Below are 16,372 nucleotides of genomic sequence, written 5' to 3'. Positions count from 1 at the left end.
ATATGTGGATTTCACGTCCTTGTCAATTGAAGTCCACACCTCTTAAAGTTGCCAAATTTGAAAAATACCGCTTTAAAGCATGGTTTGCTTGTTTATTTATTGTGTTTATCAACCACCTTTCTTTCATGAGTCCAAAGAGTCATGTACAGGGCTCCCTCCTAAATTTTCCCACAGAACAACTTCCTGAGATAGGTTGGTTAATATAGAGAATTGGTCTAAAGTCCATAGGAAGCTTCTACAGTTGACTGGAGGACTAGATTCTCTTGATACCTGTGCAACATCTGAATTAACCCCTAGGGATCTGGATCTGAAGAGGCAAAGGGGATTTGAGGTGTACAGGACACTTATATTTTATCCATTAGTAACTTGCAATGGCAGAGGTGCCTTTCCCTGGGCTCATGGTTTCCTGGGTTTTTCCTACGCAATTCGGGCAAAAGAGGCGTTTTAATTAAAGGCAGCTGACAGATACATGTGCATTCACACACCCTTCAAATCACCTTTTCCTTTGGAGTCTGGATTACCTCACACACCTGCATCCACCAAACCATAATGAAACAAAATATGATTAGTTTGTTTACCTGCCATACTCCAACAATGGCATTGGCAATCAGGATCAATAGGATAACAAATGGTTCAACAAATGCGGTGACAGTCTCTTCACCCTCTTCAAACCATGCCAACACCTGTAAAAAAAAAAACAGATATGCATAGTTGTAGAGGGGAGAGAGAGAATGCGGTTAATCTTCCACTTCTCTCTCGCTCAGATATGGTCCTTGTTCAGGGGTGAAATCCAGCAGGTTCTGACAGGTTCTGGAGAATTGGTAGTGGAAATCTTGAGTAGTTCAGAGAACCGGCAAATACCACCTCTGGCTGGGCCCAGAGCGGGGTGGGAATGGAGATTCTGCAGTATCCCTCCCCTGCCATGCCCACTAAGCCACAGCCACCAAGCCACGGCCACAGAACTAGTAGTAAAAAAATGTGGATTTCACCACTGTCCTTGTTCATTTTCCAGTCAGGAATCCTAAATCCCAGCCCCACCTCTCTTTTCTCCTTCTGAAATCCCATTTACTTTTTAATTCTCCTTGAACATGCCATTTGAAAACAGCTGAAGCCAGCCTGCATTTTGCATTGGAACAAAAATGAAGCCTGTCAGTCAATCTCCATGAAACTTGATAGCATCAGCACAAAGGGCTCCTGTTGCTGTGTGTGTGTGTGTGTGCGCACACACACACACACACACACATGCAAAAACACATGGATGCTGCACAATTGTGCAGGCAGGGGCAAGTGTGTAATTGTATGCATAGCTTGAGATATGAAAGGAAGGTATGTGTTGCACACCATCTGTAGAAGGTTTCACACTGCTCCCTGCTGGTGAGAGCTGTGTCTGACAGGGTTTCGGGCATAATTGTTAAAAGGATTATAGCAAATGTGTTTTGTAATGCTTGATAGTTTCCCAGAGTTACCGCCAAAGTTCTTTCTCTTTGTTTGCAGGTCCAAATTCAACACTTAAAATTAAAAACAAGTCTGCCGCTTACTGTCTTCATTCTAAATAACTGCAATCCTAAAAATTAGAAGCACTATGAACGTTTCCAGACTAGTTTCTATTTAATGAAGCTTTGGGAGTGAAAAAGCCTGACAGACAGTGGAAAAGAGCTAACACTAAAGACATATTCTTTCATCAACTGCAGAAGAGATAAGTGTAGATGTGTGCCAGAGACATTATATCTTGTTTAGTGCCGGTTAAGCACCCCCAGAAGTGTGTTTCGCAATCGTCCTCTGAGACAGAAGAATTAAACCAAGCCACAGAAATTCTGAAACCTATAGCCCAGCATGCCTCAAAACCATGGTGAAGACAGTGATATTTCCAATGTGATCTTAATTTTATTTATACTGTCTGTCCTATTTTTCAATGATAATACAATCCCAGAGCAGATTGTTCTTTCCTATGTTCAGAAGGCCCATAATACTTGTGTCCTACAGAGCTCCGTAGGAGAAAGAAAATAAGGAAATGGCTGAAACAGTTTGGCTGACTGGCTTCTTTTTGGTCAAGGAAATGCCAATATTTCTGGGCTGTCTGAGAATGAAATGTTGAAGCACAGCGACATGAGAACCAGGCTGTAAATTATGACCTTTTCTGAGACCTCCTATTGCCAAGCCTGGCCATGTGCTCTTGAAAGATCTAGTATCACAATCTGAGGAGGTTGCATCTCAAGTGTCAAGAAACTGGGCAGAAGCGCAATAGGCTATGATGAGCTTCTGGGTGCTGAAATAAGGAAAATCTCAGCTTCTTGTGCTTGGGTTTGCTGTATTATAGAAATGGCAAAGAGTTTATGGTTTAGAATAGAATAGAGTAGAGTAGAATAGAATAGAATAGAATAGAATAGAATAGAATAGAATAGAATAGAATAGAATAACAGAGTTGGAAGGGACCTTGGAGGTCTTCTAGTCCAACCCTCTGCTTAGGCAGGAAACCCTACACCACTTCAGACAAATGGTTATCCAACATCTTCTTAAAAACTTCCAGTGTTGCAGCATTCACAACTTCTGGAGTTCCTATGAGCCAGAGAGCATTCATTTTTATACAGGAATGTACAGGTCAGGTATATTCTTTTGTAGACTGAGTCAACGTATTCATTATAATAGAAGTACAATTATAATTTAAGCTTATCAAACTGGCCAAACTGACTTTTATGATCAGAGAAAGCACAATATCTATATGTATTGCTGCCTGGAAATCCCTATGAACTTTTTGCACAAAAGAAGAAAAATGAGTTTATGATTATGGTTTTGATGATTAAAGTGAATTGATTATAGAAAGAAGAAGGTCATGTTGTAACCATAGACTAAAAGGTAAATTTATAATTTACTTATAACTGCTGTAAAGAAACCACTTCTTTGCATGTTCTTTCTTTCTTTTCTCTTTTTTTCCTTTTTTGCACTTTTAGGTTTTTTTCTAATTTTTCTTTTTCTTTTTTTTCTTATTTTATGTTAACTGGCATTAGTTTTTAGTTTATATGGGCTTCAACCTCCTTTTAAAACTTTTTATTAAATTATGTATTTAAAAAGGGGAAAAAAACAGTGCACATTCAAAAGACAAACTGATGCCCATATTGTTTTCTGGGGATTTTGCTCAGAAGGAAATGGTTTTGTGAAATATTTGAAAATGGCCAAATAAAACATGGTGCTTGTTTTTAAGCATGAAGGAGCTAAAATAGAGCTGAGCAGATAAATGAGCTCAATTTGCTTTACCTGATTTGTTATGCAAAAGGAAGTCAGATTTCAGTTCTGAGAAAAAGAAACAGTAGTGTCCTGATTGAATTAAACATCTACAAGTAGCCCTAATGTTGAAAAATAATTGATGTGGAAAAACACACTGAAGGTGCTCAGATGCAAAATTTTCATTTACATGTATTACCTACTTTGCCAGTGAGAATAATTTCAACTCTGTATCCTGACTCAGATTAAGCCTTTGTTAATCCCTACCCTTGAGGTGAAGGGGAATTATTAAATATGGCATTACAGTTATTTCTGAAGACTAAACCTCTGGTCCCAGTGACCAACCCAGCTTGGATCCTGCAACATTATCCTGATATCCATGTATATTTGCCTTGATTTGACTAATTTCTTCCCACCCATCCAATTCACTAATTTGTTGACACTGATTACCAATAGAAGGTAATATCTGTGGCTCGGAGTTGAACTGTGGAGTCCTTGGTGCTCTCTAAGCTTGGTGGTTTGCTTGTAGACATTTCATTACCTAATGAGGTAACATCATCAGTTAGAGTGAGTGTGGGATTTGCTCCCTGTTTATATACAGTAGCTTGCCCATACCAGTTATAAACAGGGAGCAAACTCCACACTACCTCTCCCTGATGATGTTGCCTTGTTGGGTAATTAAATGTCTATAAGCAAACCACCAAGCTCAGAGAGTACTAAGAACTCCACTCATTACTAAACAATCTAAAATCAGTCCAATAACTGCAGCTCCGTTTTTTCCATTCCAATGTAGTGGAGATTGGTGTGTTCCTAATACAGGATGGCATCCCCAGAGAGCATGTTTTGCAGTCATCACTTGCCCACAAAACTGCTTCTTTCCCATTCTAGCCCCCAAATGGCTGCCTCGCCTCTTCAGCCCTATGTGGATTTTCCAAGTTTCCTCAGTTACAAGGCCAGTGTCACTTACGAAAGAGATGCAGGCTGCGAGCAGGAGAATTCGCACAAGCAAGTCTTCAAATTGTTCCACCACCAGCTCCCATATAGTTTTGCCTGATAATCAAGAAAGGGTGGGATGAAAGGCACAAAGGAGACAGAGACTGCAGAGATGGGGTGGGGAAAATCAGCCTGCCTCCCCCCAATCAAGAAAGCAATGGGCTGCAAGGAAACAGAGACGGGATAGTGGGCCTGCACACATCTATGATAGATTTTTCAACTAGTTCCAGCAGTTATGCTTGTGAAAATTGTAGGTTCTTCTATGCAAGTTTAGCTATGTGTTAATAGAAACTCCATAGCAACCATTAACCTGGAGAAATGGCAAGGTATACAACCATTTTTTTCTCATGCCTTTTCCCAATTGATCTGTCTCCCAAAAAGAGATCTTTGTTTCATCCAAAAATGGGGGGGGAGGGGGATTTCATCCCAGTTAGCAAGCAGTTTCCATTACTTGGCCAACAATATTTCCAAGAACCAAGCTATCTTTTATCCTAGCTATGCCTCTTAGAAGCTTTGAATTAGTTCTAAGGCCCAAGAAAGGGGAAATGGGTGCTGGGGTGATACTTGGCAGATCAGAACATGGATCTGAATAGAACAACGTACAGTTTGATAGAGACAGAATTTGGCATCTGGTTGATCAAAGGAAGAGCTCCATGCCTATGGGTCATGATAGAACGTGATGGAAATGATTGGGACAAACCACATGGCAATTCACAGATTAACCTGAGATTTTATTTCTAGATAGAAAGTTTGAAGCCCCATCTGTAGACTCAAAAGGCACTGAATGAGTGTTATGGTCTGTAGGAGTCATATGGGCCATACTAATTCAAGGTCAAGGGTTTTTTCCTTCCTAACACTTATGCACAATCTTTTTTAGGACTCACCTTCTTCAGCTGGGAGTTCTGGGGTTCGGAAACAACATGTTGAAAGAGGAAAAGAAAGGAAAAAAGAGAAAGAAAAGCTGGTTAGGGTTATTGCTAGTATGACTTTTGCTGAGTGGTCAAGCAAAGGTGGCAGCAGAGAAGAGGTATGGGTGAAACTATTCTGGATTTACAGAGAAGTTGGTTCCGCCCTTGGAGTTTAAGGTTCCAACTTGATAGTTAGAAAGAAAGAGTTATATGATCATGCTTAGGTTTAGGGAGTGATTGTGAGTTGGTTATGGACATCCCTGCAGAAATCAGTAAGCTTTTTAAACCACAGGCCTAAGTGATTGCAAAATTGGTTTGAGCATAGGAAATGCTTGGAGATAGGACTTCACAAGGAGACAGGAAGGAACAGACTGGGGTTATTTAGTGCAGTTACAAACTCGTGCATTTCCCACAAAATAGCACAATCACACATTTCCAATCTCCTCTGATCAAATTCTTGTTATAATCCCATCGAGGAATCCAGAACTTTTGACCTTACCCCATGTATTTGACGGACATTATAAAATTAGGAAATCATACTATCCTCTCAATCATCTGCATGTTTGGCAGCATGATGTGCCCACTCCTCACAAAACAAGCATCTCCAGATCCATCCACTCACGCAGCATCACAACCAACAAACAATTACATTTTGTTCCTCTTCTCAAATCTACTCAGCATCTAAGGAGCTCACTTCGCTGGCCCTGTAATATCAGTACTTCTCTTTTGTTTCGACCTCCTGGCTGCTCCTACAAGTTGCCCATCAGCAATTTTGATATCTCGTTCATACCAAAGGGAATTTACTGAGTTATTCTTAGCAAAGCAGCAGCAGCTGCCCTATCCCCAGCATGACTATCTCCTCCTCCAACTTTGCAATAGTCAATTTTCCCTCTTGTGCTTTGCTTCTACCTTCGTTCTTATTCCCCTTCCATGGCCAACTTTAGACTCTGCTAGACCATCTCTATGACCTCCTTCCCGCTTTCCAATAATTATGTGACTGTTTTTCTTTGATAATAGTTGATTATACCTCTTTCACCTTTACTTATTGCTTCTGTCCTTCCTTACATTTTAGAATCCATGTCCATCACTGTGCATCTCTGGTTTGATTGCTTCTCATATCTATGTCGCTCTGCACATCCTTTCAGCTCTCTGGCTCTCCATTTCTCCTGCCTTTGTGCATCCTGGCACCTGGCCAAGTGGGTACCAAAAAGGCTGTTATTTCAGAAAGTACTCACCGTTGGGTCCATATTTTTCCATATTCCTCTTCACCTGCTCAGGAGAGAGGCCTGTATGCTCACTTACTCCAAAGTAAGCCAGGCATTCTTCCCCTGATTTGGCATGGGCGTTTTCCATTTTTGCCCTACCGCACCGGTCCCCTTGTTGTGTTTAAAGCTGCTTCCCACTTCTTCCGGCTTGGCCTGCTTCTGCTGTTCCCCTGCTGTATGTTTAATGGAGTGTCACTCGTGCCCCCGTGGAGTTCCTCCTCTTTCTCAGCAGACCATGGTCCTTGGAGCACTGTATCCAACGATGGAGGGAAAGCCCGATGACCCGTCCTTGAACAGAAGGCTTCGCCAAACTCTGAGGCTGGCACACGTCCTTATGAGGCAGCCTGGGGACCAGATCCTTGGACATTCTCCGTGGGCCCCCATTGGGTGACCAGTGCTGACATCACTTCATCCACCAACTCACATATGGCCTTCTGCGGAGAGAAAGTATTTTTGCTGACTTGAAGGGAGAAGCCAGGAGGATGGTTGGCTTGGGATGGGGGGAGGAGGAGAGAGGAGGCCGAGTGTCCACAGACCCATGTGTCACTCAAATCCTTGCCTGTTCCTTTCAAGAGATCTCCCCCTCCTGCCTCCTACAGATTTAGGGTTTATTTCTGTCACTTGTCGTTTGTAATGAAGATACACAGTGAAGTGGGCTGCCCTCATTCCTATATATGCAACTAAATCAGTCTGTTTGCCTTTTCTCTCTCATTTGCATAGACTTTAACTATTTAATAATCCTCACATGTGCATTTACATATGTATCATAGGTATAGAATTTGGTTTTTTTTCTCCCTCTTTTTTTCACTCTGTTAAATTTTTCTTTGTTGGACCTATCATCCCTCTCTCCCAGTTTGCAATCTCTGATAGCAACCAAACAGATGACCAAGAGAGAATCACAAGCTGAAGAGGTCCTGTCACTTGTCTTTGATATTTGCTATTAGCTCTATGCATGATTTTTGCACTTCTAGCTATCATGGCCTTTGGCCACAATTCCATGACCAATTGTTGCTTTAACAAGCCCTTTAATGTACATTCTATTGCAATTTCTTGCAGCAACTGACTCTTTGGTGTTATTTTTTTATTATTCATTGTACAAAAGTTTAATATACTTATTTGACTTTAAAAACAAATACGGGTTGTATTTATTTGGTTGTGTAGAATGATGAAGCAAGACATCCAATAAACTCAAATTATGTGTTCCATTGCTTCAAATATAGATGTGTGCATCGAGTAGGTAGTACTTCAACACTATACATTTTCTTCATAACCATAAATGTTGTTACTGCTTTTACTGACTGCAGTCACAAGGAAGATCAGATTTAAAATAGGCCCACTAAAATTAAAATACAAAGACCAATTTATACTAATGTAAAACCCATAAAAAATTGATCCAACCTAGTATTTTTGTGTATGTCCCAGAACACAATGCAAGGTTACAGATACTAATTCATAAATACATTTGCATTCAGAAAGTATTCACTTTTGCCAATTTTGTTATGTTACAGCCTGATTATAGAGTTGTCGCCATTTATTTTGTTTCTCATTAATCTACACTCAGTAGCCCAGAATTTTAGAAATGTCCATAAATTTATTAAAAAGAAAAAAACTGAAATATCACATTGGCATAAGTATTCAGACCCTTCACTCAGTACTTTGTTGAAGCACCTTTGGCAGCAATTATAGTCTTGAGACTTTTTGGGTATGACATGACAAGCTTTGCACACCTGGATTGGGGGATTTTCTGCCATTCTTCCTTGCAAATCTTCCCATGCTCAGTGAGGTGACTGTTGGTGGACAGCCATTTTCAGGTCCCTCCAGAGATGTTCAATAGGGTCTCTGGCTCTGGCTGAGCCACTCTAGGAAATTCAGAACTTTTCCTAAGTCACTTCTGTGACTGTGTCTTGGCTGTATGCTTAGGATCGTTGTCATGTTGGAAAGTGAACCTTTGGCCCAGTCTGAGATCCTGAGCTCTGTGGAACAGTTTTCATTGACGATATCCCTGTACTTTGCTCCATTCAGCTTTCCCTCAACATTGACCAGTCTCCTAGTCCCTGCTTCTGAAAAACACCCCCACAGCATGATGTTGCCCCTCGCATGCTTCACTGTTGGGATGATACTGGGCAGGTGATGAGTGGTGCCTGGTTTCCTCCAGACATAATGTTTACAATTGAGGCCAAACAGTACAATCTTAGTTTCATCAGACTAGAGAATCTTGTTCCTCACAGTCTGAGAGTCCTTCAGGTGCTTTTTTGCAAAGTGGAAGTGGGCTTTCATGTGTTCTGCACTGAGCGGAGGCTTCCATCTAGCCACTCTATCATAAAGCACAGATCGGTGGAGAGTTGCAGTGATGGTTGTCCTCTGCCCCATCTCCACACAGGATCTCTGGAACTCAGTCAGAGTGACCATCGGGTTCTAAGTCATCTCTCCTATTAAGGCCCTTCTCGCCCGATTGCTCAGTTTGACCAGATGACCAGCTCTTGGAAGACTCCTGGTTGTGCCAAACGTCTTCCATTTGAGAATTATGGAGGCCACTGTGCTCTTAGGAACCTTTAGTGCAGCAGAAATTTTATTGTAGCCTTCCCCAGATCTGTGCCTTGCAATGATCCTGACTCTGAGCTCTACAGGCCATTCCTTTGACCTCATGGCTTTTGCTCTGCTACAGTATGCATTGTCAGCTGTGAGGCCCTCTGTGTAGAGGAATGTGCCTTTCCAAATCACGTCCAACCAATTTAATTTACCACAGATCATCTCCAATCAAGGTGTAGAAACGTATCAGCAATGATCAAGAAAAATGGGGGGGCACCAGACCTAAATTTCAAGTGTTGTTGCAAAGGGTCTGAATACTTATGCCTATGTGATATTTCAGGGTTTGTTTGTTTTTAATAAATTTAAAGACATTTCTAAACTTCTGTTTTCACTTTGTCATTATGGGGTACTGGGTGTAGATTAATGGGAAAATAAGTGAATTTCAACAACCATGAAATCAGGCTTCACAAAAGTGAAGGTGGTTTGAATACTTTCTGAATGCACTGTAAATCTCTTTTGCTTCAAGGAAATATATTACTCAAAATTAATAGAAAATTGCATTCATTAGGCATGATAAATTACAGCTTGATCAAAATGGACATGTTTTATTTACTTCAGACTTTTTCAAAATCAGTATGAATATTTGTAAGGGCATCCAAAGGTAATCCACTATGTGGATATATACTCTGCTGAAATATTAAGCTATCATACATATTGGAGGGGGGGGACAGTGAAGAGAAATATTTTTTCCATCACTTATTCTGAAGTATTTTACAGAGATGTTGTTCTCTGCTTCTCTGTGAGATTCTCTTCTTTTAAGCAATTTTATTAAGAATTATCTTAAACAGATAAAATGGATACAAAAAGAAAAAAAAAGTAAAAAATATAGAAGGTGCTGAATTTTCATCAAAAAAATGAGAAAAAAATGTGCTTCATCACCAGCAAGTATATTCAACATTAACAACTTATCACTGTCTCTTAAAATAAAAACCCAATTAGATCTTCATTCCATACCTTCCAGGTCCTTGCATATAATGAAATTGTCATCTTTAGTTGTGCTGATAAGAAATTTTCTGAATTGACTGCAGATAATATGTGGATGGTTACAGAATCTCAAGTGAGACCTTAAACATGGTAAACAGATTAAATAAATGTAATGACTAAAAATATTTGGAGTTCTTTTGACTTTTCCAGGGATTTTTCTAAATATATATCTTTCTTCCCACTAGGAAAGAAGGGCAAGACTCAGTTTCTCTAGAAAGTATTTGGATACCATTGGACAACTGCCTTCCAAGAAACATGCAAATTCCACCATTATTTGAAATACAGAGGTTATGAGAAGATGTTTGAAGTGAAATGTCATGGTTTATAATGAGTTCAGGATTGGAGATAGAATGGCAACCAGTTCTACTTTACAGAGAGTGGTCCTCAATTTAACCTCCTCTTTTATCTGAAATTTTCTACTTCAAATCTAAAAGCATTAGAGAAAGAAATTGCACTGACCTCCTCGTACTGAGACAACCACATCCAAAGTCTGATTCAGGCTGGACGAATGGTGACAGATGACAGATCTTGCAGAGATGGTAACATTGATTTTTTTCTCTGTGTAGAGAAAAGATAACTACATCTGTTAATGACTGGAAAATCTTTATGGACTTTTGTTGCAGCCATTATCGCTTCTCAGCTTGCCAACGAACCAGGAGGGAGGGAAGGGGGAGATGGAATGTAGGCTTCAGACATCAAGACGAGGAGCATGAGAGCCAAGGACACTTCAGCAGGTGTTTATCAAAGCCAAAGACTTTTCTCATAACAATGCAATGAGACTCAATTGGACAATGTGACCTGCACTAATGGGGGAGGGAGAATCCTATACTTTGATTATATGGGTTTGCACAAGAATTGGCTAGATCTGGTTCCCCTCATCAGTGCCAAAATGATGTACTCAATAAAGTTTTGCATTAAGAGATTGGATCGTCTCAATTGTGCCTGCTTTGGTTGGGTTCGTCAGTTGGAACATTGACAATAAATCTATTTATAACTGCTATAAAGAAAGATGGAAGCTGCATCTTTATATCTGCTTTCTTTTCTTTTATTTATTTACTTATCACTTTTTCTCCCTTTCCTTTTAAAAAATATGTATTGTTTTTACTCTGTAAAAAAAGTTACAGAGAAAATTAATTTTAAAAAAAGTACAACTCAAGCTCTACAATGCTGAATTTATTCAACAGTATTTGTCTTCACACCTCCCATTTGGTAGACATCTAGTTTTAATAGGGGTAGAGGGGATGATTGTCAGAGGTTTAATGGCAGGAGATTCTGTCACAGAATCTTGAAGCCTTTAAAAGACTATGTTTCAAGATAAGGAACCGGAAGAAGAATGTAAAGCAAAGGACTTGAAGTGCCTATCAACAGCTAACGCCTGGATAGTGAGCCTTTCCAGGGATTCTTATTTTTCTCAGTAGGATGTCATGGTTGCTTTAATTCTAGTAATTATTTATAAATTTGCCTATAAATGATCACATGCAAATTTGATGCAGGCATATATCCCAGTTTGTCCCATGAAGATGCATTTCTCTTACTAGCAGCCAAGCCAAAATTGGGGTTAAATGCCTCAGAAATCTGAGCAAGTGGTAGGAGTCCATTTTTCCACAGTGTCTTAACTTAGGGTAATAGAAGATGGAGGAAAGGGAACTCCTCTTTTTCTTCCTCCTTCTCCTTCTTTTATAGTAGGGAGCCAGCTGCACTGGCTCCCTATTGGTCTCCGATCACAATTCAAGGTGTTGATTATTGCCTTTAAAGCCCTACATGGCTCAGGGCCAGGGTATCTTTGAGACCGCCTTCTGCCGCATAGCTCCCAGCGACCGGTAAAATCCCACAGAGTTTGTCTTCTCCGGGTCCCGTCAGCTAAACAATACTGGCTGGCGGGCCCGCAGGGGAGGCCTTCTCTGTGGCTGCCCCGGCTCTCTGGAACCAGTTATCTCCTGAGGTCTGGACCATCCCCACCCTATTGCCCTTCCGAAAAGCGGTGAAGACCTGGCTTTTCCGGCAGGCCTGGGGCTATTGATCTCGCTCTTGCGATCTGGTGAGATCCGGCCAAAGAGGTGTGAATGAGTTTTAATGTTTTTAATTTTTAAATGTTTTTTATAATGATTTTAAATGCATTGTGAGCCGTCCTGAGTCTTCGGAGATGGGCGGCATACAAATTGAATTAATAATAATAAAATTAATAAATAAATAAATAATATACACAACAACAACTTTCAGTACTTTAGCTAATGTTGTTCTTCATTCATACTGACTTCATCTCAAAAACTTGGGATGTCGTAATTTGTCAGTATAGTATATGTGCCAATCCAAACACTTTTTGTAATTTGACAAGAGGGAAATTTTTGTCAATGCGCAGATTTTCTAAATGTTACCCAAGGCTTTTTGTTATGGCACCCAATATGCTGATGATCATTGGGACTACCATTTCCATTTATTATTATTAATGTAGTAATATATTAATAATTATTAATTGTAATTATATGTATTACAGTTCATTGCACAATCAACCAGATGTCTAGATTGGATTTGGCATTTTTATCCACAGGTGGCATAGGCAGTTTGTGTTTGTTGATATTAAAGGGATTATCACAGGATGTAAGCTGTTCCAGATAAAGCTGTAATTGACTGATGGTGATTTTGTCAATGCTGCTGATGTTCGAAAGGTGTTACAAATGTTTTGATTGCACTAAAGGCACCTATTACTATTGGTATTATTATGATAAAAAAAAGAGTCCCTTTAAATAAAGTCCCTTTATTTATAAAGAAGTAACGTGTTTTTGCCAAGATACAAACCCAAGAGTGATAGATAGAGCTCCCTCCACTCATCAAGTAAAGAGGTGTTGAATGTGTCTGGGTAGAATATCTAAGAGCTTGATGGGGGAGGAGGAGAAGAGGAGGAACAAGAAAGGGTCTTCCATTCGGAAAGGCTTTCCAATCTGGCAAGGAGTGAGAAAAATAAAAAGAGCAATTGAAACCATCATAAACCAGTAAGGTGGGATGATATCTTCCAAGGGGAATATTTCCCTTCAAATTTGATAAGGTTTCTGCATGATAGAGAACTGATCATGATCTGTGGAAATCATCTCCAGGGATACCCCTGAAAGTCAAGAGTGGGAAGTGCTGAATGGAACACTGTTTGATTGCATCTTATCAAAAGTAAGATAGGCAATTATCAATCCAAACCCAGGAATTTTAAAAAGTCATTAATATAGCCACAAAGAGAGAAACTAAAAAAGTCAAATCAGGCGTGACATACAGAAAAAAGATGGATTTCAATCACATGGTTCTGGCTGATTTTTTTGACTCCTCAGCAAACATCCCTACAAATAACATTTAGATTTTGCTTTTATAAATCTATCGTAACTGCTCAGGTTTATAAAATCCTTCTTAGCTTCTTAGCCATCCTACCATCTGCCAGTTAGTTGAAATTGCTCTTCGTAGCAAAGGGCAAATTTAGATGCCATTTTTAAAAACATGAAAAAGTTCTAATTTCAGTTCCCCGGCATTAAATCATGTGTAAATATGAAGAATTGTAAAGTCTTTAGACTTCCCACAGTTGTCCTATACTTAACAGTACCTAGATGGCCCTCTCTACCTCTTGCACCAACATGTCCCTGATGAAATTTCTTTTTACTGTCAAGTTCTCAAGACACCACTTTCATCTCATCCCCAACCCTTCCCCAAGGGAGCTCAAAGTCATCCTTAGCTGCTCCAATGTTAATGTCGTGTTTTCCACCTTAAACAGACCAGCCTTGGCAGTTTTGCCACAGGCACAACTTGACACAATTTGCCTGGCATCTAGTTGTGTGTCCCCTGGATACCACATTTTTCCTCCTCTACTCAGGACGTCTCCAGATTAATCCCTGGTTTAAAGACCTGGATCAGCCTGAACAACCTCTAAACATGAGGACAGTCAGGGAGGGGGTTATAGCACAATAGAGGAGGAGAGGGTCAGGTTTTTCTATGCTCTTCCCACATCTGTCAGCTGATGTTCAGGTTGTTTATGAACATGGCTTTGAGGGTCTCATGGAACAGCATTACACTTCTGTCCAAAAGGAGCTTGCTAATCTTTTGTTTGGCACAAATGTTTTGTGTGGGTGCATTCTCAGAGAGCCCGGTGATCAGCTGGTATTTCAACTAGCTACAGCACAAAACATGCCCTGGCCACATATGCCCTGTTTCTTCTGATGTGTCCTCATGACACAGCCTTCCTCACATCTCCAACCCAGAGATGAGGCAAGCTTCATTCATCTTTAAGTTGAACCAGTGTTAAAGAAATATATTCCTCCCTTAGTCCAACTGTTCAACTGTTCATTCCCAAGGTAGGCAAAATGTAAGGTGTGGAGATTGAATAGCTAAATATTAGTTAAATATGCTCTTTGAGCTTCATTGTTTTCTTGCAGTCATTTCACTATCTAAATTAGAGTAATGATTTCAACCCTGAGCTACAAATATTCTCCTCTATTGTAGCTAAATATTCTTCTATGGAAGAGATCCCTGAAAGTTTAAAAAGAAAACAGCAAAAAAGAAAGTTATTTAGTTATTTAGCATATGGCAAAAGGAGAAAGTAATTTGGAACAACAGTCTTGTCTTCCTGCCAAGATGTGTGGGCATAAGTTTCCAAAACATACACGCAGATATACAAGCACACACACAAATATTCCAATGTCTATTTACATGGGAAATGATACAAATCTAGGCCCAGCATTCTTGCCACTTCACCCCAAAAGGCATGCAACTGAGAACCTCCTTTTTCCTCCATTTAGAACCAGTATTATGATCACTGATGGCCAACTACTATTCAAATTTACTTGAACATTTAAACTGAATCTCCCCAGTACTAATGGTTGCATGATTACTGATGATGAACCAGGTATCCCACTCAAGAACATCTATATACCCCCGACTCAACTTGGCACCTGCTAGACTGGAAACAAGGGAATCCCGTTGGGCAATAAAGCCTCTGCCCCTTTTTGCTGGGCATTTGAAAGTAGCCCATTGCTGCCTCGCACCCGGATGCTATGTGATTCCTCAGAACATTCAATCCTTTGACCTATGAACACCAAATCCTTGTCCACGTATGATATGGGGTAGTAAAGGAGAAGGTAGGGTTACTTGGTGGGTGCTTCAGTAATGTGCCTTGCTTTGACCTTAGGTTGACCCCCGGCCAAATCCAAACCTGGCTAGCAGTTAGGACAGCTTCTATATCTTCTGGGACCATAAGAGGCCAGATATTTTTCTCCTTCTACATCAGCCTTTTTGAGCTGGGTTCCCTGGCCCATAATTCTCTTCAACCTCAAAAGAAACACAAAGTTGGGGAAGGGGCAGCATATAAGCACCGCAGCAGGCCAAGCTGAAATCGTCAGCGGTGACAGAATAACAGAATAACAGAGTGGGAAGGGACCTTGGAGGTCTTCTAATCCAACCCCCTGCTGAAGCAGGAAACCCTATACCTTTACAGACAAATGGTTGTCCGATCTCTTCTTAAAAACCTCTAGTGTTGGAGCACACGCAACTTCTGGAGGCAAGTCCATTGATTAATAGTTCTAACTGTCAGGCAACTTAACCTTAGTTCTAAGTTGGTTGGTTTGCATCCATTGCTTCTTGTTCTGCCTTCAGATGCTTTGCAGAACAGGTTGACCCTCTCATCTTTGTGACAGCCCCTTCGACATTGGAACACTGCTATCATGTCACTCCAGATCTACTTTTCATTAAACTGGACAATTCTTGCAACCATTCTTCAGTATCCAGCCCCCTAATCATCTTTGTTTGCCCTTCTCTTTCTAGTCTTTTTTTATATTGTGGTGACCAAAACTGGATCCAATATTTCAAGTGTGGTCTTCCAAGATATTATAAAGTAATAGTAATACTTTATGACTTCTGGCAAAAGATATTTTCTCTATCCCTTTTTAAAAGAAAGGTAATCTGCTTTTGGAGGTAACCAAAGCCTTAAAGATGTTTAGAAAATGTAGTTAAAATGTAGTTGGATGCATGCCTATCCATTAAAAAATAAAACCAAATTGAAACGTGCCAGATTAAAACACATATGCAGACACAATAAATTGCATGAATAACTGGAATAAGATACAACAAATGGAATTAATTAGAGGCCCACATATTGCTAGAAGAAAAACTGGGATCTAAGAACCCAAAAGAACTCTTAAGGCCAAGCTGGGCCACTATAACAAATGCACACAAGCAAACGAAACAAGACAGTTTCTTTATAATGCCCTCAAAGGGCACTATCCAACCACAACTGAACTGAAACAAAAGGCCAAAAATGTCAGCCTCACTCCACTGCCACTGTCATTCCCACATGCCTCAGAAACCTACAACAATAGTAATAATGATATTAACTTGCCAAGAAAAAGCCAAATCTGCTAGCCTTTCATTAGGCCTTGTTATGTGCTC

General features: G+C 40.2%; 1 protein-coding gene across 1 annotated transcript in view; it reads right to left on the bottom strand.

Annotated features, from left to right (window-relative positions):
* ATP2A1 (ATPase sarcoplasmic/endoplasmic reticulum Ca2+ transporting 1) overlaps positions 1–10,520 on the bottom strand; it is a 40,486-nt gene extending 29,966 nt beyond the window's left edge. The window contains exons 1-5 of the mRNA XM_034423356.3: positions 10,418–10,520; positions 6,356–6,819; positions 5,097–5,114; positions 4,187–4,269; positions 579–683 (exon numbers count right to left, since the gene is read on the bottom strand). Coding sequence (XP_034279247.1) covers positions 579–683; positions 4,187–4,269; positions 5,097–5,114; positions 6,356–6,473 — 324 coding nt within the window. The 5' untranslated portion in view covers positions 6,474–6,819; positions 10,418–10,520. The remainder of the gene's footprint in view (positions 1–578; positions 684–4,186; positions 4,270–5,096; positions 5,115–6,355; positions 6,820–10,417) is intronic.
* Positions 10,521–16,372: the final 5,852 nt, after the last annotated feature.

The sequence above is a fragment of the Pantherophis guttatus genome, chromosome 4 (assembly GCF_059756535.1).
Source record: "Pantherophis guttatus breed Tessera chromosome 4, ASM5975653v1, whole genome shotgun sequence".
In the NCBI taxonomy this organism is placed as follows: domain Eukaryota; kingdom Metazoa; phylum Chordata; class Lepidosauria; order Squamata; family Colubridae; genus Pantherophis; species Pantherophis guttatus.
This window is presented reverse-complemented; position numbering and strand designations above follow the sequence as displayed.